This window comes from Pogonomyrmex barbatus, unplaced genomic scaffold, assembly GCF_055798465.1.
Source record: "Pogonomyrmex barbatus isolate J1 unplaced genomic scaffold, ASM5579846v1 scaffold12, whole genome shotgun sequence".
Taxonomy (NCBI): Eukaryota; Metazoa; Arthropoda; class Insecta; order Hymenoptera; family Formicidae; genus Pogonomyrmex; species Pogonomyrmex barbatus.
The window spans coordinates 3614449-3642000 of NW_028297108.1; the positions used below are offsets into that span (position 1 = coordinate 3614449).

Sequence of the window (27552 nt, forward strand, 5' to 3'; positions counted from 1 at the left end):
TGCGATATTCCGTTCGGTGTTGCGCAACGTTTTGTTGCTAATTTCTATGAACCGCAAATCTGTACATCTGTCGATCTTTCTGTCAATTATTATAACAAGACCGCTAAACGTGATACAAAGTAAAACGATGCGTGTAACATATCATATTTGTTATATCGCGCATCTATTTGCATTGATGGGGTGATTCCAGGGGAATGAGAGACAGAGACGCGAGGGTAGTTCGTCGCTTTCAGCTGGCCCGGGTATCCAGGGTTCGTCGTCGTCATAGCGACACCCGAGCCATGGCTAACCGCCCCATTCTACGGTATAGCCAGATGTAGACCGCGTAGGTGTTACAGGTTGAAAAATCCAAGCGACGCGCCCTAATTAATCCGCTGCACAATTCAATTTGCACTTTCGCTGGAAGTTACACAAGACGTAATCCAAATAATGGATTTATCTGTGCAAGATAGATCTGTTGCTTTTGATGCCAGGTTTTTAATAGTAAAATGGTGAAGGAAAATATCTTTCATAAAAAAAAAAAAAAAATTTGTCAAACAAATTAATACAGACCTACACAATGGATATTAATAATAGGTAATATTGTAGTCAATGATATAAATAAATTATTTGAATTTCAGAATAATTAAAATCTAGAATTACACATATATATACGCATATTAAAATAAAAGAGTGATGGAAAAAATTATGTAACACTTATTATTTCAGTTTTATATAATATTTTAAGATTTATTTCGATATATACAAAACATTGCTTCGCATTAACGGAGGCTACGCGCGACAGCTTTCTCGCAAAAGTTTCTCCATTCGTTTATCTTATCACTCATTGTTCAATTCGGACAATACAGAGGAATAGCGGTGAGATAAGAAACGATTGTCCGAATGTTGTCGAGTAACAATATCATAATGCTTACGCGTGTATACTCCCACATTCAATGTACAAATATATAGAAACACGCATTCGCATGGATTTCCAATCCTTAATGCGTTCTTTATGTCGATCCTTCCGAGTCTACAATTCATCTGGATAACAATCTGCTCACGGAATCGTAACAGAAGGATTGTACATGAGTCCCACACGTTGCGATTTATTTATTGGTGATTTCATGCTTGCGGGAAATTACGTGCGCGCGTTGGAAGCGGATAAAATTAAACCAACGCCTCTTTTTCTCCAACGCATCACGACTTTTCTAGTTCAGTCTTATAATTTTGCATTCGCGTAATTCGGGCATTTGGGCAAATTGTATTTTTTTCGTGAAATACAAATCAGTTCGATTCGGTTCGTTATACGATCACAAATAAAGAAGTATTGTTTAATAAATTATAATTATAATTGAAATTATTATGTGAATTCCTTATAATACAAATTAAATTGTTTGAATGACTCACGACAGCCATTGTAAGGTGTAAGCGATAAATTTGGCAACTAGTTTACACTTGGTCGCGAAATGCCAGTTTCATATATCGCTGTCCGTGGGCGTTTTAATGCAGGTTTGTTAGCAAAAGACTATTACAACTGTTGGAAATCGCAACGTGCATGCAATATTACGCTATATCTATATCACCGTTACAAAATGGCGTAACTAATGTACAAACGTAACCTCTATGCGCTACACCATAAACTGCTACAAGAATATATGTGTACTATATTTGCCTACTATATACGTACACACGTATCTATATATATATATATACATATCTAGCACAAATGCAAATGTATATATCCCTCTATATAAATGTATTTACACTTGTGTGATTTACATTTTGTCGTTAATGATACTTCCAATAATCATCCATCTCATACTGTGATCCCTATTTAATAAATTTTTGACTATTTTCGACATTTTTTTTCGACATTAGTTATCTACTGTTCTCACGTTGTGATATAAATTTTAAGAAATAGAGCAATCGTATTTTTCAATTTATGTAACGAACAATTAAAATCTTTACCGATTGTTATGAATGTTATGTCTGTTTCGAAGGAGAATGGATCGTTTCGGAAAATATTTTTACGAGCTACGCTATATTTGGAGTTATGATCTCCAATCTGGGAATCCCTGGATTATACAGTCTTCTTGCTTCCTTACCTCTTGCCTAACATTCGAGAGTACAGCGCTAAATAATACGAACAGAAACAGATTGAAAATCTGAATGATATAGAAAATATCTCTAGATGACTGTCTAATCTCGTCCCTAATTACGCATAAGGCATCACTAAGACCATCGGTTTACCAGAACAACTAACTAACGCAAAAATCATGTACCGGTATTATTGTCTCTATGATTAGTACACCAAGCTAATTATCAGCTTGCTATCATTATCTTTTGGTCGATTCTCTCTTTCTCTCTATTTAGATATTTGTATATCACATTTAGACTTAACTGCTAGAGCATCTTACGATTGAGAGATGTATTTTTAATTTTTGTCTCAAAGCAGCATAAAACTCTAAAAGTAGGGAGAACGCTTGAGAGACTAGAATGTCTTTTAGACGTCTTCATGACGTTTTTTTTTTTTTTATAGTTGTCTTTAGTTGTGTTGTCGTTGTGTTTCAACACTGATTAGTATAGATATCATTATCTCTCAAATTTTTCCACGATCCTCTTATTAATTAAGGAAGTTCATCAATAATTGGTCCGCCTGTGTATAGCGTTTCGACACTTTGGAAACGTCTCAGGAACAGAGTTGCATTCCGTTTTTCTCGCGGGACACTCTTCAAACGAGTTCTCCGGAAAGTGTCTCTCTCTCTCTCTCTCTCTCTCTCTCTCTCTCTCTCTCTCGGCTAGAACTCTCTCTTGCCAATTATTTGGCACATTTGTACGAAGTCGGCATGTAAAAGCTGCCCATTCGGAATTTGATCGGTTCTTCCTGGGTGACCCGAAGGCACGGCTCGCTGCAGGTTCTCACTATTTCTCACATGTCCTCCGTGCTGAAACTACCAATCAGACCCGACTCTGTGTCCATGTTGGAATCGCACTGCATCACCCATTCCCATATCCTCTTGGTGACAACCTTCTGGTCCACTGTCGTCTCCAAGCCGTAGCTGTTGAGCAATTTCCTCAGCTTGTTCTTGTTCTCGTCCACGTTGTGCCGGTCGTCTAGGATGGTGTCGAGATACAACAAGCTGTCGCCTCGTTTGGCGAGACTCTCGCTAACGTCGACCGACGTTGACGTCGCGCTGTGGCTGAGCTTGCTGATGCACCACGAGTCCTTTAGGTACTTGTTGATCTCGGTCACGTGAGGCCTCTTCTCTGGCTTGTGCTCAAACGCTCGTCTGAAGTATCGGAGTAGTCTAGGGGTGAAGCGGCGGAAAGTCGGCGGAATTTTAGTGGTGCGTCGTTTCAGCCATCGTTGGAAGGCTGAATAATCTGGGTCTTGGATTAAGTCGGCGCTCTGCCACGGTGGATTGCCAGTCAGGCAAACAAAGAGAACGATGCCAAACTGCCAACAGTCCGAGCTCCTCTTGCAAGCGTACCTCTCGTTCTTGATGACGTCGTGAATCTCAGGTGGTTGGAATGGTATCCAGGTGCAACGAATCTTGTTCACGAGGGTACCCTCGCGTTTTGTGCAGCCAAAGTCGCACAGCTTCACCTTGCTCATGTCCTGTGCAAACACCAACACGTTCTCCAACTTGATATCGCGATGAGCCAGCTGCTTTGAATGAATAAAGTCAAGCGCCGAGGCAAGCTGGCCGGCGATTCTTTTGCAGGCATCCTCGCTGAGTCCACCGGCCTTTACATTACCGGCGAGGTCGCCGTAGGGCGCATATTCCTGCGCGAAAACGAAACATTTCTCCGCTTTAAAGGCGACAGCATACGAGCAGAGTATATTGGGATGCGGGCTCAGGTGGTACGAGTAATGGAATTCCCGAAAGAAATCCTTCTCCGACGTGAGTTCTTGATGAACCGCTTTCAAGACCACCCTTGTCTGAGTAGCCCTGTGCGTTGCCAGTAGAACTTTCGCAAAACTGCCTTCGCCCAAAGTTTTTTCTACATCGTACTCTTTTGACAAGTCCAGCTCCTCGAGAGGCACCTCCTGCACCCTGTGGATGCCTGATTCTTTTTTCTCGTGCAGCTTCATCTGGAACAAAAAGAAATATAAAGTTATATTTAGATAAGTTTTTGACGTAAAATTGCAATGCAGATTTATATAACGAGCGATGTTTAGATTTTATAAAAATTAAATATAAAAATAACTAGATGTCTAGATTATTTTATTTTATTTATTTATTTTATTTATAGATATTTTAATTTAATTAATTTTATTTCGTCTTATTGTTCTATTTTAATCTGTTTATTATAATAAAGATCAATATCTTTGTTTCTTTTTGTGATATTTTCATCTCTTAGTTCTTGTCACTTTCGTTTTGTATAGCCATCGGCTGCCTCCTCGTCAAGAGCGGAAATTAGAATTTCATCTGTCGGAAGGACGTCCACATTAATTTCATACTTGGATAACGCTCTGTCGAAGAAATATCATCTTTGTCTCCTGGGGACAATGAATCTCAAGCATATGACGACGCCTACGATCGTCAACGCGACAAACGTGCGACCATATTGAGAAATGTTCCCACGTTTCCTTCCGCAAAGAGATAATATATTCATACTTCGTGTCCGATCATGCAACGCGCGTTCTAGTTCATAAATAGCAACATGCAGATTAATCGCGCTTCTAGAATATGATATATCACGAACACATGCGATGTTATGAATCGCACGATATAGGAAACAGGAATCATCAGAAGAAAGATTGTCTCGACAAGAGAGAGATGTAATTATTTTCTAAATAAAAATATAATTTATTTTCTATAATATCTTTCATTTTTGAGAAAACGAGAAATTTACAATTCATTGAAAATCCACTTTTCTGTGGATTATATTTTAATACGGAAAATATCTAAAGAAATTGCATTCCTTTAAAGTATGAAATAGAATTTATTTTATGAGAATTATGTCTTTTAAGAGTTAATTACGAAGAATTTGCGTGTTATTCTTTTTGAAATTTATATATAGAGAGTCAACATGTGCGATCTAAGTTTTAACTTGGAGAATTTCATTGCATATTGATTCAAGGAATCCATAGTTGAAAGTAAGTACTGGGAACATCGTGCAACATGTGTAGAACAGAATCTTGTATTTTCGTCGGCAAAGTGCACAAACTAAAATTTATCGGAATCCATCGGCCGCTATTACATAACAATAACATTAAGCAGACATTGATCTATCAAACGATTTCTCTGCGATTTTAGGAACTGTTTCTCTTTTGAGCGCACTTCTCGCGTGATCTCACACGTGCGTCATCAAAATAGTAGAAACGTGATGTATCTGCCATCTCCTGTAAATGCGCTCGAGTGTTGTGTTCTACGATCACGCGAATCGAATAGTTTATTTGGTAAGATGTGTGGCAGAAGAACCTTTTGAATCGTCATCGAAGATAGCGATCCTTGTCCTTTTATTTTCACGTGTATTATTTTGTATGATGTTTAATGTTGTTGCCTTCCGTTCTCGTTGAAGAGAGCTGCACTCTCGCGGTGCAACAGAAAGCCTGAGAGTCAGGCTGGAGGGTGGTTGGGTGAACCCAGAACATTTAGACCCTAGCTAGATCAATAGAACCGTTTACGCTTTCGTCGACGGCCCGTGAATTTAGTCGGCATCGAATCCCAAAATTTTCCGCCGATCTTGCACGCCGATATTCTTTTCGCGACATGGCATGTACTTATACTTTTATTGATTTATTGATATTATTTATCAAATTAGTAATAAAAAATAAAGAGGAATTGAATGTGTTTCAAAATTGAATGCAGTATAGCAAAAGCTAGACGTATATATAGTAAATTATTAAACTTCTCTTTAGTTTATATAAATTGCTTCAGAATAATTCAAGATATATTTACGAACATGGATACAATTAATTAGGTAGAAGGGGAGAAAAAATAATAAATAGAAAAAAATAATAAATTGTAATTGTATAATTATTATTTTACGCTTCTTAATTTACTTTCGTAATTATATCAAGTTTTTAAAAGTATAGAAATTTATATACGCTAAATTTCTATTTTTATATTTGTGTTATTTATTACTTTATTTATTATTTTTTGCTTTACGCAAAATTTATATTCTTGTGCTATTTATTATTTTAATTTGTTACATAGTATCATTATTTATTTCGAGCAATTTGGTAACGCAAGTACGTATGTGAATTCTTGATTTTTAATAAAAGATACAAGAGATTTAATAATTTAAGAGTTAAAATATATTTAAATTTAGTATTCTTAGTGTTTTAAAAAGATTGTTTGTTAAACTGCAATGCAATCAATAAAAGTATAAATTACATAGATACGAATATCGTTCGTTTAACGACGAACATATATCTACTTCGAATCGTTCCATAAATTTTTGGAGATTTGAGGCCCAACGTAAATGTCATCATGTGACGAAATAAATGCAATAAGACGCAAATCAACTTCGTGGGTGGCGTAATATTTTAATAACGTAATGCATCATACGGGATAAAACTTCATATCGAGAATTTGCTTATTGATATTGCTTTAATTATTAATATGATATATGAATTACATGTTCTTGATTTGTGTATGTGATTGTGCTTTTGTAAAAACATCGCTCGTTTTTTAAATTTACATTTTCTATATAAAAGTGACTTTAATTTTAGAAAATTTCAGATAGCAATGGTCTCCCGTTTCTTTTTTTTTTATTTTATGTTCATTGTTTTGTGTCATGGCTATTTTTTCGCATTTCCACCGGTTCAAACCGGTTAATTTTGACAAGCCTCAGAGGCATATATTTAGCATTTATGTTTACTGGGCACTCTATTTTAATACACGCGAGTTAGTAGTGTTATACTTTGGTGTACGTGCGTACGTGCATGCGTATCGTGCGTTTAATGAGGCAATTCAGCTGTCATGTATATAAAAATCGACAACGAGCCACAAGTGTTACGGAAATCGTTTATACTGTAAGTTTTTACCAATTAAGCGTTGAAAAAATGTGATATAATCGATTGTAGCTTTAATTTCCTCTGCAATTATAATTTTTTTTAATTATAGCATACTTTAATAAAAATAATAGAATTTGAAAACGTCAGCAGGTATAACATAATTTTCAAAGCCAATCATTTTTATAATATATTTTAACTATTTGTAAATATGATTTAAAAATCTTTTCAAATTGTGTTATATAGAAAACAATTTTCAATGTTAATAAATCTTTTTAATTGGATTATATAAAATTTCATCGCAGAGCTTAACAAGATTTATAGAAACAACTGGCTTAAAATATTGGCATTGAAAAGTTTGTGCACAGATATATAAATTAAAGTCACGCAGCTACAATGATAGCGAAGTGATAACACAATACAGATACGTACCACGGCAATAAAATTCAGTCGACAATCGACAGTAATAACACTGCACACTGGTACACTACGGTCAATGTTATATTGTATATGTATCAATAAATACGCGTAGAAATCACTTTTGCTTGATTAAATTCCGATTAGCGTGTCCTAGTTTACATGTTCATATCGCGATGAGTCCTGACACACGCGTGTGTCAGCTGCTCACGGATATCACAAACGCCGAATCGAGTCAGCGCGCGTCGTAGGAATTATGTCAGTCGTGTCCTCTGACAATTTCGCTTTCGGAGCAGGTGTCACTTGGGAGAGACGGGCGCAGAAATAGAGACTCCGGCGGCGAGGTATCGATATGACGATGCTCGGTCACATTTTCCGTGGTGCGCGTATCTCAACGTCTGGAGCGTCGTGACGCTTCGCGTCGCTTTTATAGACCCGGTCGGGAGGCGCGCAGACGTGGATTGTAAAAGGGGTGCGGGACACCCGACAACGTCGGTTGTAGGGTAGGACGTACGTAATACCGCGACGCGCGGTGGCTTTTTTTAACGAATGCATTATGCGAATCGACGAGTCGCGTCATTACAGTGAGATGAGCACGGGAATAGAGGAAGAGTTACCTGAGACAAGATACACTGCAGAATTTTTCCACGTGTCGCCATTGATCGATTATGCACTATCCTTAGTTACTGAATGCTATATTCTCGTTTTAATAAAAAAAAAAATTTATCTTCGATCAAATTCCCGAGTTATCCCGGTAGCAGAAGGATAACAGTTATTAATCATAGACGGCGAACCTCCTTTTATTATTTTGTTTGTCTGAAATCATTAATTCGTAGCCGAATATATCACTTGTACGTATTCGATAATACCGCATTCTCGAGATTTAGGAGCAAGGACTCGATAACTATTCATGAATAATAAGAATTCCTGCGAGCAAAAGCGATATGCGAGGTGATAAGCGGAGCTTTATAGAAATTGGAATCGATCTAACATCTTTTTCTACTGATTTATATAGAAGCAAAAGAGAATAATATCCGTCCTTTCTTCTTTCAAGTCACTCTTTATTGTCTGTCTGATTATGAATTTTGCAGCATAAAGCCATTTCGGTACCAGTCGAAATCCGCAAAGTATATTTTTGTATCTGCACGAATGGATTATTGACACGGATCAACTTAAAGTGAATTTATTGACTTTCCACCATTGATTTAATATTCCAGCTTCCATGAATATAAAGCCAAATATAAAAGGGAAGATCACGTGATTATGATTGATTTTATTTTTATAATTTATTATTATAATTATATTTTCGCGCAAATCTGTTTAATTTAAAATTGCAATTTTAGGAAACTTTAATTATTGCTATCTCTAGTCAAAAACTAAAAATGATATAATTATTAAGGATTAAGATATGTTAGATTGTTTTACTGTAACTTCATATTAGCCTCTTGTGGATATATTTTATTCGATGTTTCTTTTTACTTGAATTCACGGACGTCGTTAAATAATGCAGATTACGTGTTCATCGCGAATCCGAATTTACACCTGAAAGTATTTTTAAAATGTGTGTCAAGTATACAGAGAGTCCATAGAGATGTTCGACTGTGTACAGCCGGATATTAAAGATATAAATAGGAGAAACTATTGCTCGATGGAAGTGCGGATTACTATGTAATTATCACAAATCGACTCGCGCTCACTTACTCGCAAAAGTTGTGCGAAAGTTCTTGATGTCGGAAATTTCCGAGAAACAGGAAGAATCTAGCATGCACGGAAATGTGTTAGCGTCATCGAATTTGCCTACGCGCAAGTCTCGTGAGACAATAGACAAAACAACAAAGTTTACAGATGCGGAAATCCCGAGGCAGTCGCGTACAGTGACTTTTATCGGTAACAGAAAATGAGCTTATAAATGTGTGTCGAAATTTCACGGTAAATCTTATTTTACCGGCGCTTTTTGATTATAATTAGATTTTCACAGATGCAGCTATTGTCTATTTTGTGAGGTGACTAATCGTGCGATATTAGTGACGCTTGCCAAGCAGCCACTGAACTCTGAGAACATTTGTCATTCACGGGGGACTTCTTCTACAATCATTCTTCCGCGAGCTCAAACTTTGTCATCTAACAGTACTTGGAAGCTCAGGGGAAAAGATGTTAAAATATAATTCACGTCCAACTTTATATATCTCACTAAATTCAAGTTAAGTCATTCCCGGTAAAAATATATTTGACGAGTTTGAGAAAACAAAAGTACACGAGATGTCATCATTAAGACTGGCTGGTATCTCGGAGAGCTCTTCAAATATAGTATCGATTGAAAAGTGTGAATTGGGACGGAAGAAAGGAAGAAAAAGAAAACAGTGAGTGAGTGAGTGAGTGAGTGAGTGAGAAAGAGAGAGAGAGAGAGAGAGAGAGAGAGAGAGAGAGAGAGAGAGAGAGGAAAAAGTGAAGGGAGGAGAGGGAAAGAAAGAGAGAGAAGGATATGAGATAAACTTGTGTCGAAGAAGATTTACCTTCGACATGCGTCTGCGAACGTGGCCCACCTACGTGAAAGCAAATGCAGATACACACACCAATTTCGCCCACGTGCACACCATGAGACGTGGACGATTCAATTGAGCACACACACACATACACACACACACACACACACACACACACACACACACACACACACACACACATACACACACACACGTACAATAATGACGCAATTTACGAGTAAAAAGGGACATGCAAGAGAAGAGACAAGAGCGAGAGTTGCCACCGCGGCCGAATTGAGAGTAGCTATATAATTATCGAGTCGACGGTTTCGCGGAACGCGAATACGTTGACGAAATATCTATATTGGAGAACCGCGAGATCTTCATTTTCTAAATAATGGATATACGCATTGAGATTCTGAGCTCTACTTCGTTCCTTGACATCTCTCATGTATTTTGGCGCCTTAATATCTTTCGGTTAAATTTGAAATTGATTACTCTCAATTTTAATCGAATATTATCAATGTATTAATTAATAAAACTAATATAAGTTAATACATTTAATATATTAACATATATGTATATATTAAATATTTAATATATTTAATAAAGCACTTAATTGTAAGCGATTTTGTGTTTCCAAATGTTCTGATATTAAATGCTCTGATAAGAAACGATCATGGTTTCTGATATTGGATTCTGACGATTGGATTGTTAGTTTCTTATTGTCTTTATAACTATGTTGATTTTGGGAGATTTCGTAACAACGTTCGCAGTTTATGCCAACTTGAAAAGATGGTTTAGCTTTGGCTTGTTTTAACAAATGCTTTTGTTTTCGTTATTATTTCCACACGTTCTAACTATTGCATCTGCGATAAACAAAAGCGCATATATAACACATAGCGCATCATTAAAAAGAAAATGTGATTCTATGAAATTATTATATTCTAAAATCAAATTTTCTGGCAACAATTATCTTCTTTTCCTCGTAACTTGATTTTCCTTGTTGGTTTCTTCGGATCGTTTATATTTTCTATTTACTTAATGGCCAGCGTATAATCGTATTTTTAACAACTATAGATTCTTATTGTTCTCTATTGAATTATTACAGTTTATAAATTTTTCAAACACAACATAAAAAATTACGATTAAGCATTGCGTTGAGAAAAAAATAACATATGATAGAAAAATAAAAGATTCTCATTCTCTGCAACCAAAATATCTAATTAATAATCCGTTGTTAAGAGGTGCTATCTCTCTTCTACCCTGTGTGGTTTAAGTAAATTTGCACAGGACTTGATATGCTTCTTTAATTGCGCAGTAGCTGTTTCATGTTTGCGAGAACGACAAACGGACTATCGACGCCGAGAGATTATCGTCCGCGAGGGAAAAGAGCAAACATACGGTTCATGTTGCTTACTTACCTTAACACCGGCAACGTGCGTCAAACCGCCTATTTTTAGTCTTCTCTGTTTTCAGTTAGAACGTTAAGAAAAAAACACGGCAGCGCATGGAGCAAGTGCCGAAACGTTGCAAATAGTAGAGCAAGACGATAGTAGCATGACGATGACTAATTTAAGAATCGCGATACACGTATTATTTTAATGCAGCTGATCGAATGTGCTGTATATGCGTTCATTGCTCCCGATCGAGAGTCATTTAAATCGTGTTCATACAGAGATAGCCGCAAATTTGCATTCATATTACGTAGCAAGACGAATCTGACATTTGGAGGCAATTTGCCATAAGTAAAAATGTCAAAAAATAGAAAGTTTTCAAATTATCAGCAATTAAAAATGAAGAATGATATTTGAGGGCTACTGATAAAATTAGTGGTACATTGAAGCATCATAGAATAATAGGCACTAATAAAATGAAAAATATATTAAATTGTATATTAAAATAACAATATATAACTTGTATAATATGTGATATATAAAAATATTTTATGTTTTAATTTGTAACAAGATAAGAATGAAAAGCGCAAAACGTTCGGTGAATTTTATTCCATTACTATTTAACAATATAATTTGATTATTAAAATGGTTTTGTACAATATTTAACGAAATATTTATATCTGCTCAAGATTATTGGTTAATTGTTAAATATTCTAATATATTTCGGGACTTTCTTTTTATTTACTTTTATTACTTTACAACATTCCTTACATTCTAACATACAATTTACATACAATTACAATAATTACATTATATATAATTTATTTAAAGTACATTATAATTTCTCACAATTCATGATAAAGATTTAAATACTATTTTAAATATTATTTTATTACTTCTTCGCAACATTAAATGTTTTTCGAGAAATAAATTTTGTAAACTCAAACAATTTGAAATGAAGTTAATGTTAATCTAGAACGTACGCAATTATGATAGATTACAACATAACAAATAATAATTAGTAAAAAAATAAAAATAAGTAAGAAATAAATAATAACAGAGAGATCCAGCTCGTTATAATATAATAATAATAATAATAATAATAATAATAATAATAATAATAATAATAAATCGTTATAATATAATAATATAATAATAATATAATAATTAATAAATATCCTATTAACAAGCCAAAGACAAGCAACAAAAGTGTTGCATAACATTTTTGTTATTTGTATTTTCCTCAATTTTATATTTATTTATTAAAATTATATTATATAATTTATTTATTAAAATAAATATAAAAATTTAATTTATTAATTATGATTATAATAATAAAAATATAATTTGAGCACGCTTTCTGTGCATAATTTAGTTTTACATAGTTTTGTCTAATTTTCATTGTGTGTCATTTTTAATTGGTCTTAACGTAAATCTTCTTTTTCATTCGTACTCTCAGTTTGGCTATTATTTTTGCTAACTCTGCTACTCCCACCAGAAATTACAGATCTATATGAATTAATGGTGTATTCGGTATAGTCATCGGTATAGTCATCGGTATAATCATCTGTATAATCGCTTGTGTAGCAACATGAACAACTACAAGTGCTTGAGCATGAGCACGAGTAACTATCAGACGAATACGATGAATAGGATGAATACGATGAATACGATCGCGAAGAATATGATGATTCTCCGGAATAGCTACTGTCAGAATCCCATGATTCGTTGCTCTCTGAAAGAAAGAAAAAAGAACAAGATATCAACTTAAGTTCCGGAAATATCAGATTTGGGTTGCACGACTCTCGCGTGCGAATTCTTGGTAAAATTTATCAAACTGTCCAACACGCAAGAAAAGAATTTCGTATAAAATATGCTAATGAGGATTAATTATCTCATGCTATTTATTGCTCATGACAAAGTTCGCTGAATTTCGCAAAAATGTAAAAAACTCTTCAAAATTAATGGCGCGCGTATTTAATAACAATCGAGGATTAGTGCATATGACTTTTGCGTGCTAAAATATAATTGAAAATATAATTGAAAATTATATTAGGATATTTACTTAAATCATTTTTGATGCATTCCATTTTATTCTTGACAACTGTTATACGTCGGCTAAGATCCTCGATAGCTTTCGCAGCTTTCATACTCTTTTTATGTTGCTTTTTCTTTTCCTTTTGCTCTTTTGTATTCAAAAGATGCTTATTATTAGAAGATTTCGCGCAATTTGCTAAAAAGTGATTGTTAATTGATGTATATTAATTGGAATGTCTTTCTTCGTCAAATGATTATAAATATTCGAGATATTTTACTTACTTTTGCATTGACATTTTGTATTTTTCACGTTATTCTGCGTTGGTTTAAGTGATTTATTTGATTTGACATTTTTCTGTATTTTATTCACTTTCACAGACTTCGCAGGCTTCTCTTTCTTTTCTTTTCTTGACTCCTTAGGAATATTTTTTTCTGAAAAATATACACAATTATGAATAAATATAGCATATACAGAATCATCTTGGTAGAAGAATTTACATTATATTTTCAATTTCTTACTGTGTTTTTTAGATTTAGCGATCTTCTCATTATTATTGATTTCTATTGTTTTCTCTTCATTATATTTTTTCTCAGTTTCATTAAAAACTATCTCATTAGTATTACCTAAAAAAAACTTAATTATTATTAAAACAAATCGTATATGAGAAAAATCAAGTACTTGAAATATTTTCTTTATATTTACGTTGCATTGTTTCATTCTCTACTTTACTTTCTGTTGCATTTTGCTTTACTTCGTTACATTCCAAATTATTTTCTAATTTTACATGTATCTTTTTCTTTTGGCCAGATATATTTACGTTATCTGAAAAACATTATATTTTAATTATCAAAAGTAGTAGTATTAAGTATTCCAAATATATATAAAACTTGTAAAAGATATAATTGATATTTCACTTACTCTCGCCTTGTTTGTTTTTCGTGTCCTCTTTCAAGATATTCTCTTTTTCTTTACGCTGAACATTATTATTTAATTTATTTTCAGAATCTTTTGCTTTTTTATTTTGTGCTGTTGATTCCCTCTTTTTTGTCGGTTTTCCTATTATTTTAGATAATTCTTTTTTGGGAGTACTTGTTTGAAAATCTTTATCGGTTATGTTTGTTATATCCTGTATGTTTGTGTTTATAATTTTCTTTTCAGTTGAATCGACATTTTCTTTGACACTGACTTTTAAAATCTTTTGGGTATTCTCTTTTGCATTATCAGTATTATTAATATTATGTGATGACCTTTGCGAAATTGTTTTCTTTTCCATATTGGAAGTTTGTTGAGGCTTTATTGAAGCTCTTTTCTTTTTATTCGTCACAATTTTCGTCTCATCTATATTTACATTTGTATTGCTATTTGTATTTGATGACATTTCTGGTATATCCGTAATCGAATCTTTTATTGGAGATTTTGTCACGGATTTTTCCATAGAATTCACATTTGCATTTTGACTTTTCCTCCTACTGCGACCTGTACATACATACGCAAACATTATAACATTATAACTATTTATTTTATTTTATTGTATTTTTCACACATTGTATTTTAATATTTTCTGCTCATATTACTATAAATTTATTGTTATTACAGATTAGTTACAGATTTTTATAATTTTAATTTATAATTTTAATATTTGATAATATACAAGATATTTTAATATTTACGTTAATATAAAAACTGTTTTTTTTTTTTTAAGAAAAATCAAGAAAAATTTAAATGAATAAAAAAAGACTTGTAATGAAGGAAACGGATTTTTTAAATAAAAATTTATTAAGTTTTATTACAGCTTTTACCTGGTTTAAGAGTCTTCTCTTGCATAATCTTATTGTCGAAATCATTCAGTACATTTTGAATGCAAGCAGCTTCGCTTTTTTCAAACATTTCGAGTTTTTTCCATGGCTCAGATTCCAAAATATGGTCAACATCAAGCGAGCCATCTGCACCGGCGAATGACAATGCAGATCTTCTTTGTACGTTTTTATTGGTACGACTTTTCGTGTTACAACTCATGTTCGATATTGATCTGTTAAGAAATATTTCAAACAATATTATCATACGTTATAATGTAACCGTGAAGCAACACAACACATATTTAAACAATGTATTTAGATAAATAATATATTTAGCAATTATCTGATATGTTGATAATTTTCTACATTTTTTTATTAATATAAAGTTTTAAATAAAAAATTAAAAATTTATACTTTTTATTCCCTTATAATATCACATAATAAAAAATAAAGTAAAAGATAAATATAGCTTACTTATTTGAAAAATTCTCAGATTCTCTTTTTGCTCTTTTCTCTGTTTCAAAGTCGATTTCTTTGTAATTTATCACAAATATGTTTTTAATTATTTCAATTTTCTACTAGAATATAAAAAAATAAATAAAATAATATAACTTATATATATAATGTTTAAATAATAGCGCAAAGAAATATTAATTGCCACAAGAATTGCGGAGCAACACACTAAATATTCGCTCGACAAAAGATACTTTAGAACTGTCGAATTGTATTTACATAGACCTTAACCTTCGCAAATCTTTGATAAAGACATTCTTTCTTAACTCGTGCTAGCAGTTATTATGTTTAGTGTACAAACACACACACACACACACACACACACACACACACACACACGCACACACACACACCACACACACACGCACATCACGCACGTACGCACGCACATACACAAAGTATTCAAGAGTACAAAAGTAGTCGTTATAATTTCAATACGTATACATACTTTTTAAAAACTTATCTAATTTTACATATAATATATATAATTATTTAATGTATTAATATTACTGAAAACTGTTTTCTATGAATAACTCCAGAAATACATACATTAATTTCTTATGAGAAAAAATGTGTTCTAAAAGATATCTGTTGAATTCAATAACTCATCTGATATGAGATATAAAAATGTGGAAAACGAGTAAATTAAATATTAAATTGCGTATTAAATCTTTCATTTGCGTCGCGATCCCATTTTTTAAATGTCATAACTTTTCTATAGTGTAATTTCTTCACGTTGCCGTTATAACGTGACATTATCGAGATAGGCACGTGTAGGCTGGAGAACGTCAGAAAAACCGGATTATCGAACGTGCCCTCTCGGCAAGACGGAATAGAATTCAATGACGTCACGGTATCGGCGCACAGACATTTTCTCTATACACCTAACTCGTAACATCTGATCGATCGAGTGGAATAGGGCTTCGTGACGTCACACGACCCTCGATGAGATCACTTGGTTACAAGTGATGTCACCGTGTACTTCCCCGTCGTGTCGGCCGTAACGTCATTCACTGCAGCTTTATCCGTTTTAAGTATCGAGCAAAATGAAGTAGAGAGGAAGCTGACACCTTTTATAGGGCGGATATAATTTTTTCCACGTAGCGGTGTTTATTTTTAAGGACGGATAAAATCGGTCATTATGCTCCGCTGGAACGCTTTTCTTTTTTCTTTGATTATTCCTGGTTCGTTATAAGATACAGACACTGCTAGAAAAACTTGAGTTTATAAACAATATTTAATTATCCTATTTTTGCAAAATACAAGTAGGTAGACAGTTGAAATCCATAAATGGTATAAATCATTTAGCTTGTAGAATCAAAAATTAAGAGTAGAAATTGTGTCTCAGTAAAAATAGATTTTATAAAGTATGGTACTTTTAAAAGATGTCTAACATTTATTACGCATTTATAGGATGTCTGATATTATAGAAATTTGAAACGAACGCGATCACGATACATGAATAAAACAATGTGTTAATTCTGGGTCGCCAGACAATATTTTTGCTAGTCATGTCGTGCATCGATCATTTGCTAAAACTCATCGTGCGGAATTTTCAATAAATAAATGTTGCTCTAGGATACAAAACGCATTCTCATCTTTTAAGATAATATTTATGTACGCAGAACTGCTGGCGCCAATTGGTATCAATCAATGTAATTCTACGATTTTGCGAAATTGCCTTTTCATCGTGGTTTACGAAAAGCATGATTTAACATTGTTTAAAAATGGTTATTGACGATAGCAATTAATAAATTTCAACTTTGAATGATGTTAACGGTTAAATTTTTATTTTGTTCCACACACGAAAAAAAAAAAGAAAATATTTTTTTTCAGAAATTTTATATTTTTCTGCAGAATAATAATTATCAATACATCCGTTTAACTTTATTTTATTATTATTATTATTAGATAATTGGGAAAATAAAATTTTGAGGATAATTTTAAGAAATAAATTTATGAAAGACGAAAGGAATACTTCGCTTAGAACATTTTTTATATGTTTACAGTGTCGAAATTTTAATTTATCAAGATGGATTATAATTCACTTCCAGGAAAATCAAATTGATTTTTAATCTTGTTAATATATCAAATTAATCATATACATTAAAAAATTAAGTAGTAATTATATATTAATTATATAAAAGGTTATATATTTGAAGTACAATATTATTATCATTGCTAATGTAATAATATCATAATTTCGTAGATTTTGCACATAATTTATCGCCGTCGGCATTTTCTAAGTCAGATGGTATATCGTTTTGTCGAGACGTTAACAATGTTGGTTTCTATTCGAAAATTCTTCAATGTCGTTATTGCGCTTTGGCTTATTTTTATTCGTGTGAACACATGAAATTGTAGATTGATCTTATAAACAATTTATGTGAGAGATTGTATACGGTTTTACAAGTAATAATAGAAATCGCATTGTTTAAAATATAAAAATTAAATATAAAGATTAAATATAAAATTTACTTCTGTCAATTTATTTCTGTTATATTTAATTATATACAAAAGAAGAAAGCAGTTTTTAGATATTTGATTGTGAATCTATCTGAATAACAGACAAGATCTGTCGAAATGCTAATGCATACCCGAATAGAAAAACCTGTCATAATTTTCATATCTCTCTAGAAAATGTACACATTTTATTTAATGTCACATAAACGGAAACACTTTTTTCAATTTTCCAATAATTTTCTAATCTTAATATAATCATCTTCTTCGACATTGATAAAAAATTCTTATCTGAAAGAGCTGATGTCTACGCCATTGCGGATATACGCACAAGTTGAGAGCACGGCTGTTGAGAGTAATAACTTTAACAGAAAGAGAAGAAAAAAAATAAATCCAAAAGAAATCCTGTCTCCAGGCGATCGCGATCGTTTGACTCACGAAAATAAAACATCGCTTCACCACGCGGTAAGACCGGTGTCCACACGCGTGTACACGTACCTATATAAAAGTGTCATCGTGCCATTCTCGAGAATAGTTGGGCGCTGTGCAGCGAGCGAACATGATCGAGGTAAGAGGAAATTGGAAATTCCATGACAAGAAATATAAAAGTAAAAGCACACGTGTTTTCCGCGAGTGATTCCATCGATTTCAAGCGTTGGCCGGTTGATTATATTACTTTTTCTTTTGCGTGAAAATTCCCCCCGCGAATTCACAGAAATTCCGATTGTGTAACTTTCCTCGAATCGAAATTTCCTCGAATTTGATGAAATTAAAGGATTCATGTGACAGAAGTCATGCAAACTTCGAAATGTAAAAAGTGTGACGAGTGTGAAAAGGTTCGCATTAATTAAACGCGATTCATCCTTTGATTAAAATGTTGTCGACCTTTAGTGCTAAATTGCTTTTAATAAATAAAATTTAGAGGAGGGGGTAGAAGGGAGTAAATCATAATAAAAAGACAATTAACTAAAGTTTGAATGTAAATATATATAGGCATTATATAAATTTATAGTAATTTGCGCTGTTATTCAGCTTTTTTATTATGAAGCAAAATATTTTTGGAAAGATAATTAAATTAACTATTCTTAACTATTTTTACTTTACTCTATTCTTAGCTTTACTATTATAGTAATAAGACTTGTAATTGGATTTTGTGGCTAAAATTACGCTAATAATTAACACAATTATATGGACAAGGGTTCGCTGTCCCAATTTTAGCTATCGATAAATTTAATTATGAAATCTGTTATTGAAGGTAAAACAAAGTTTATTTGCAAAAGACTAACTTATATGAATAGATCATTAATAATTAATAACATCGGAATATTCTTGGAAGAATCATGCTCAGTTCATATAAATATAAAGATGCTTAATTGGAATCAATTGAAATAAATTTAGAAAAGATTATTTGTATGTAAAAACTAATTACGTTTCGGACGATGTCTTTATTATAAATAACCTTGATGACAGAATATAAATTAAATAAAGTGTACAAATATATAAATTAAATTAAAAATTTTTTAAATTTAGATTTTTAGATTTTGATATATAATATCTATTTTAAACAATTTATAACAGAAATAAAATTTTGAAACAAATTGTGTCTACAATTTTATAAGTTGTTATAAATATAAATATAGAATGTTATAAAAATGTATGTTAATATTTTTGAGTAAAAGAATATACTAAATCATAAATGTAATTGTAGTTAAAATTTATGTGAAATAATTCCTCGACTTAAAATTAGCATTTGATTTTACTGTGAATGTATGATGTGAACATTTTATTTTAACAGTTTGTTCTCGCAATCCGTAACGAGGAAAAATTTTTTTTATTCAATACAAAAATAACTTTGTCCTGTTCGAAGAATTTCTAGTCAATCGCGGGAAAGTGGGTTATCTTTTAACCTGCTCGTGATTTGGGTCAAGTGAAGTGTCTATATGGAATAGCGAGGATGTAGGAGATTTCACACGTATTTCTATCTACCTACCCACGAGTGCCGTGTCAAATCGTCGTCGCCTGCTTTAAATTTTCACGGGATTCCCCAACGAATTCAATCTCCAGGTGATTTCCGCCGTACTGCGCGTGAAATCGCGCAGTTCCATGCATTTGTGCGACGCAATAAAAAATCATAAATTCATGGCTGCGTCGCCAAGTCAGGCATTTATCTCGGCGTAAATCCTCTGACGACTTCGAATTAATTTCGCGCAAATCCCGTATAATATACGCCACGTTAACAAAATAAATCTTGCATGCGTAATCTTTTTGTGATGGAATTTCACGCTTCTTTTATACTGTGTTAATTAAATGATAGCAATCTGAAACAATCTTCTAATTTAAACATATTTGTATATGTATATTAATGTCATCCATAAATATCAAGATTAAATGAAAACGTATATAAGAATTTCATTACAAATTTTTAATATCGATAATTAATTAAAATTCGGATTGTTATAAATTAAAGTCTACTTTAGTTTCAATGAATAATATAATATTGCTAATTCATTCTACTTTAAGCGTTTAAATTAATAAAAGCATTTTGCGCCTGATTAATTATAACTAAGGTATTGAATTTTAAAATCTTATATATATAAAATATCAGGTTCTATATTTAACAAATCTGTAATTCAAGACTAGTACTTTTAGAATATCCATCTATCATTTTGCTTGATAATGGAAAGTATAATCTCTCTCTCTTTCTCCCATGCAATTATCTCCTACGTATAAATGAAAATTTCGTATAATTCGATGCAATTGTGTTAAAGTGTGTGCTTTTGATGCAGTTTCTAGTATTATTCCTTGGCGTTTACGGGGTATTGGCGGCTCCTCATGCGCTCCACGTGAATCATGATCCTCATCTGGATAATAATGCGGAAGTGGTCGACGGGAATCTTCCCGGTACGGAGAATCTGAACGAGAAGGCGCTTCCGGTATCTCGTTTATTCGCTACGGGATATAGTAATTTGCCAGCGAGAAATAATCTAGCCGAGAGATCTCAGGTACCTCCACGACTTCCTGGGACGACGAATCTAGCAGAAAAGCGAATTCCAGATATCATTCTGAAGAGATTGTCGGAAATGTTTGATGTCAAATAAAGAGAAGAAAATGGCATTTGAAAATATAACATTTTGTTTGATATTTTTAAAATATATTAGACTGCCATTGTGTGCCCATTATATCTAAAAAATTTATATAAGCTGTATAAATGTTTTTGTTAAATATAATTATAAATTATAAGAAAAATTAAAGTATATTTTGAATTTTTATAAATTTTATTGTTCATCTTATTAAAATAATTATTTAAATTATTTATAGATAAGTATATTATAAAGTAGATAAATATATTATAAAGTAGATAATATATAAAAAAGTACTTATTTATCGATAAACTATTGTATCATATATATTCGCTACAAAGTAATTTTTTTAACTTTTTAAGTACATCGTAACTTACATCGTAATATAATTGCAAGAGTGAACAACTCGTTAATAAAGTCGTAGAAGAAACCATGTAAAATTTACATTTTTCTCTTTTCTTTCTCTTTCTTTCTCTTTGTTATTTGCTTCATAGGATTGCTATTATTACGTATTTGTATAGCAATTATAGGCAAATATGTAAGAATATTAAGTATAATTTAACTTAAAAAAATAAAGAAATTAATTTTATTGAAATTAATTATGCAATTTCTTATTTTATTTTTTACAAATACTACTTTGTATTATTTTGTTGATAGTTAATTATAAAAATACAAGTTTTGAAATGTTTTATAGTGACAGCAAAAAGAATTATTGTAGAATATGCCAATAAAACATGATAACTTTTATAAAATAAAAAAATAACAACATTAAATATTAATATTAATAAACAAATTAATCGATTATTTTCTTATACATATTGTAATATTCTTTTCATTACATCGCGTACATAGCATTTGCCGGTAAAGATGAAAACACTACATAAATCGTGAATTTATATTATGATTAAATTGAAATGGAAATTTATGCATGTCAGCAATGATTATGATTATTATATATGAAAAATTTTTGTTTATAATATATAGTTAAATTATAAGATGTCAGCAGTGGTAATATCGGCAGCTAGTATACTGGTTTTTCCATTCTCTCAGATTACCAGGAGGTAAAGGAAGAGATGCCGACAGCGTTTATATCGATTTTAATTTATTGTTTATTTTATTCGAAAGATAACGCCACAAAACAAAATTTAAAGACATAAACGTTATAATAATTTATATAAAGATTTAAAAAGGATAAAAGACTATAGTGTTTACGAATCTGAACAAAAATGTTCATTTAATATAAGTTCGTATATTATTTTTCATGAAGATAAAATATTATTTATTATAACTAAAATCTTCACAAATTTAATTATATATATTATGAAAATCTTTAATTGGTGAAAAACAGAGGAACAGAATGGATACATTATATATTTTATTTTTTAAATAAACAGTCCATATTGTTATTTTAAAGTTTTTCTTCATTTTAGCAGAATTATTACTTGTAATGATACCATTTCTTTTATCTCTTTTCCTTGATCTCGTTTTGCATAAAAAAGGAGAAGTATTTCGTATTCATACAAGCCAATATATTGCGCACTTGTAAGATTGACGTACCAGCCTTCAGCCTTTACTATTTCGTACTTGCTGGACATTATTTCGTCGGTGAATTGCACCAAGTCATGGCAGTCCTCCGTACGTGTTAAAACTTTAATCCAGTCGGCGTTTGGATTTAATACACGCAACCGATTAACAGCGAGATTACACAGGGCTCTACGTGCAGTCGTCGAGCTTATGGTAGCTTTAAACTAAAATTAGCTGAACTTCGCGTATCTTCGATACCGCGCCTTATTCCAGCAACGCCTCATGTTGATCGTCGAACGCGAGGATAATAGGATTTCAGCTCACTCGAAAAACTTGACTTAACCGCGTCTATCTATGAAATCTACAGACAAGTAATAAATGTAAAAGTGAACCTTTGATATTCTTCAAAAATTAAACCGCGATTAGAGATGAGTGGGAAAACAAATAATTAAAGCCTAGACAAGCCTAGAGTTAATTGGTATAAAAATTGCGTCCTTTTTTTGGTAAATATAATTCTCAAATTTTGTTTCACTAGACATAAATCTAATATAAAATTACAGTTTGTGGATTAACCATGATGTTTATTTTAAATAAATCTTTATCAGATTTGTTTGACAGATTTACAAAAAATTACAAATCTGAGCTACAATAGCTTCAAGCAACTCATCTATGTTTCTTTCTTTCAATCAAAATTATTATAAATTAAAGATTTAATTTCAAATTATAAAAAAATCGGTAAAATATCTTTAGAAACAGCTATATTTTATCAGAGTTATCTTTGGTACAAAAATCCCTTCCCCCCTTCATAATCATATATTTTTGGTTGAGAATATCTATTTCGACCGTAATCTCGAGGTAATGCATTTTGCCGAACATTGGTGAACATTGGTGAACATTGGTGAACCAGATCCATGAAGCTTTATCTCTTTCTCGTGTACGCGCTATTACGTGCCATTACGGCGCGACATCTTCACGAAGTGTGAAATCTAATATTCACGTCGCATACAGGGTGTTGCTTCGAGCGCGTGCCCTGTCCCCTCGCGTCCGTGCCGTGTGTGTATACCGACACGTGCCGTTCTGCTCGTGGTACACGCGATGCGCGATTCATACAGAGAGAGAAAGAGAGAGGGGGGAAGAGAAGAAGGGAGGGAGAGATAGAAAGCATACGCATTCGCTCCTACGATCGCTAATCTTAACGGAAGGGGTTGGTGTTTGCATGGTTGGGGGGTTGTGCCGGTGGATTACAGTTTCGGGGCCGAGTCAAAGACACCAACCGCACCTGTGCAACGGTAATGCCCCCCGGTCAGGTGGGTTAACCGGCTTCTAACTTTGACCGATGCCGACCAACGTTGCCCGTGCGCTCGCGAAATCGGTCGATTAAAGCCCATCCACACGTATGCATACACACGCAAGATCCGCGCGATGCACAGTGCACTCAAATACGATAATTGCACCGTTAAACAGATAGAGATTCGAAGATTACCAAACCAATACTTTGATATGCGCGAGAAATCAGATGATTACAGCCTCGCATTAACGCATTAATACGTCGAATAAAACGTGACGAAACAAAATAAAATGGAAGAAAGAAAATAAGGATAGAGTACATACATTTTTAAATAACTCTCTTATAATTAAAATAAATTTTTTTAAACTATAAGGACAGACTATTTTCGCGAAAAGGCCGAAGCGATATGTTCATTTACTGAAGAAGCTACGGTAGCAAAAGGGCACTGTGGTAGCGAAAGGGTATCACTCGCTTTTAGAGTATCGGATTGCAATTCGGCAGAGGTATGTAGTGCTACAGTTTCGATGGACGGATGCACTATCACTGATATTGTTGCTCCAATACAAAGCTAACTTCACATCTCTTCGTCGAATAACAGCGCGACACAAAATGTTACTTAATACACTCTTTCATTATAATATTTTGCTATTTTCTTCTTTTATGTTTGCCATCAGGTCATGTAATATTTGCTATCGGATCATATAAAAAAAATGAAATCAGAAAATTACCATATCAAAAAACAACATTTCAACGTTTTTTAAAAATTAGAAATTATTGAAGTTTTGTAATTGAATTAAGAAAATTGAATTTTTTATATAAATAAACTGTTTGTTAAGTTATTAAAAAATCATTTTATTATTATTATTATACTGAATATGAATTCTCATAAAATGTTGTTACACAATCATTTTTTTTTATTGAAATCTTGGAAAGTCCGTATTTCTTTTGTGTATAATGTTGTTGTGTATATTTGTAAGACATGTATTAATAACGTAATACTACTTCGAATATAATTATTAATATTTTTTTAGTTAAATATCTATAGTCAACATTACAGTATAAAATATTCTCAGCGCATACTATTCTAAAGCTGCTCATTTAAAATGGTGCATACGTTTTAGCGAAATAGTCCTCGCTATGAAGTCATAACATTTTAAGTTGTACACGGAACACGTGAGGAGATTCATTAATGGAAAATGCGGAGTAGCTAGATAAACACGCGTGTTGTATACGTTTACACGCAATATCGTTAGGAATAAGTTTCTAAGTACACTTATGTAAACACATGTCATATATTCACAAGTTTATTTTATTTAAATTACAAACAATTTAGAAGATTAACAATATAGATCATCAGTCCTCAAAAATCAGCGGCGTTATTAAAAACTTCTTTAGATTGTCTCCTCTCTTAGTTTTCCTTATCCTATATTTATAAAATTCAATCTAAATGAACGATAACTTATAAGTGCAAATTCTTGAAAATAATTTAAACTAGTGATTTGCCTAATTTATTAAGAATATATTTTACTTAAATAATAAATACGACAGTAAGGAATAAAATATTTAAAGATACTTAAAATATTAAAATATTATTTTAAATATATATAATGCTTTTTCAGTGAACTTTTGAACTTTTAAAAAATTCTGTAGAAAGTGTATTAAATAAATTAAACTTTAATCTATATAACCAAATTGAGGAATTCGCCAATGATACTTGCGCTCTCCTGTCATCCTCTTGATTCTTAAGGTTTTCTCTTTTCTTTTCTTCTTCGCAAACTTATCTCATTTTCCCGCAGGGGACAATATCGTTTAGTTAAAGAACTATTGATATAGATATACGAAGGATGTATATAATGACATGTACAGCAAATTAAAATATATAATTAATACGTTTAAATTAAAACTACTTATCCTTTCCTTAATTTTTTTATTTGCTTATTTGCATTTTATTTAATTTTATTACGAAATGTATTCTGATAAAATAACGCGCATTGAATATGAAAGGCAAAACTATTTTTTACATGAGTAAAATGTTACGGTTGAAAAACTTGTTTTAAAAATATTCGACATTTTTCACAACAGACAAATGGATAATGATAGCCAATAGATTGTTATATAAATACGGCTATTTATACATGTTCGCGAAGTGAGAAAACCACGATCACGCTTAAACGATAGAATCCATCACTCTATTTGCCGATTAAATATTGGCACTTATCGAACTTGGAGTGCGCAAGAAGGGAAGATAAACTAGTATTTCTTTAAATAAAAAAAAATATTTAACAAAAATTAGTAAGTTATAAAAAGCAATAGTAGTCAAAACATTTTAAAAGTCTCTATACGTTATTGAAAGTTATGACCGCAGTTTCATTGAATATAAAAGATAATAAGCATGTATGTCAGTTTAGATTTCGAGATAGATGTTAAAACTCTAAGGAGAGAAATAATAAAGATAAAGATAAAATTTTAAAGATAGTGCTTTACTCGGTTGCAAAACGGTTATGTATATTTATATAAACAATATATATAACATGTATATTTTATTAAAAATATAATTTGCATTAATAAATTATATTTTAGAAAATCTATTTCTCTTTTAAATAATCCATCCCGTAATATAAAACCTGTTTTATTTTGGATCAGTAAATGAAAAATATTGTTTTTTATATTATGCAATACTTGAATGATATTTTTAAATTGTAAATTTTTATATTATATTTTAAGACAAAGTAAGTAAATGAATGTGTAATATAAATAAGATAATTATATATTGTGCTTTTAAATTTATACATATAAATTTAATAATAAATTATTTAATAATAAATTTAATAATAAATTATTAAATTTATTTTATATTATTATTAAACTATTAAATTATTAAATTTATATATATCTCGTTTAGAATTTATAACAAATGTCATTTAATGCGCTTTAAAGGATAAACTGCTCTGAATTGTAAAAATGAATTGTAAAAATATATATTTATTGTCTTTAATTTCTATGACGACTGATTCTTTAAAATGCCAAGAAAATTGAAGAGTTAGAGAAGGAGAATTCGAAGAAGGTTCTATTTTCCATCGTCAAACCCGGCGAGCTTCTTGAATCGTCGTTATCTGGGACAAGGGACATAAAGTGTCTTTGCATTTGATTCGTAATTACAATGGCGATTGCCTTCGCCAAAGCGCAACTGCAGTTCGCTATTGTTCCTCAGCATGTTGCTTCGAAAAGAGCATTTCGGAGGAGCGCAACTTCTCAAGACTCGCTGGGGATCGATAAATCGTGTAATATTTCGATCATATCGGATATCAGGTCGGAGAGTGCACAATGACGCAATATTGATCGAATAGTATAGAACAATTAAAGCCACTTAAAGCCAAAGGAAAAGTAGGGCAGTTTTGATAGACTATAAACTTAATGCATGTTATATTTATTACAATACAGTAATTTTTATAGAACAGTCTATCTTTAAGAACAATTTTTTTTATCTTTAATAAAATAAATTGTTATTATAAAAGGTATATTTTTATATCTTCATTTAAAGTTTCTTTAAACTTGTGAATATGAAACTTATGATAATTTAAGTCTACCAAGTTGACCGTTGCGTTTC

At 31.9% G+C, this 27552-nt stretch overlaps 3 protein-coding genes across 4 annotated transcripts; 1 reads left to right on the forward strand and 2 right to left on the reverse strand.

Moving 5' to 3' along the window:
* Positions 1–696: 696 nt before the first annotated feature.
* meng (serine/threonine-protein kinase meng-po) lies at positions 697–7783 on the reverse strand. Its single transcript, XM_011634989.3, has 2 exons — positions 7382–7783; positions 697–4078 (listed from the first exon to the last, which is right to left on the reverse strand). The coding sequence occupies exon 2, from the start codon at positions 4076–4078 to the stop codon at positions 2912–2914; it is 1167 nt and encodes a 388-aa protein (XP_011633291.1). The 5' UTR covers positions 7382–7783; the 3' UTR covers positions 697–2911.
* A 4184-nt stretch (positions 7784–11967) lies between these two features.
* LOC105424652 (uncharacterized) lies at positions 11968–15829 on the reverse strand. 2 transcript variants are annotated; one of them, XM_089071411.1, is made up of 8 exons: positions 15555–15825; positions 15084–15313; positions 14203–14760; positions 13987–14106; positions 13803–13907; positions 13566–13715; positions 13312–13479; positions 11968–12981 (listed from the first exon to the last, which is right to left on the reverse strand). In XM_089071411.1, the coding sequence occupies exons 2-8, from the start codon at positions 15298–15300 to the stop codon at positions 12671–12673; spliced, it is 1629 nt and encodes a 542-aa protein (XP_088927537.1). In that variant the 5' UTR covers positions 15301–15313; positions 15555–15825; the 3' UTR covers positions 11968–12670. The 2 variants fall into 2 exon arrangements, with proteins under 2 accessions (XP_088927537.1, XP_088927538.1); XM_089071412.1 differs by lacking the exon at positions 13312–13479 and having other exon boundaries at positions 15555–15829.
* A 2651-nt stretch (positions 15830–18480) lies between these two features.
* Positions 18481–21577, forward strand: LOC105424651 (uncharacterized). Its single transcript, XM_011634990.2, has 2 exons — positions 18481–18621; positions 20840–21577. Exons 1-2 carry the CDS (start codon positions 18613–18615, stop codon positions 21149–21151), a joined length of 321 nt encoding a protein of 106 aa, XP_011633292.1. The 5' UTR covers positions 18481–18612; the 3' UTR covers positions 21152–21577.
* Positions 21578–27552: the final 5975 nt, after the last annotated feature.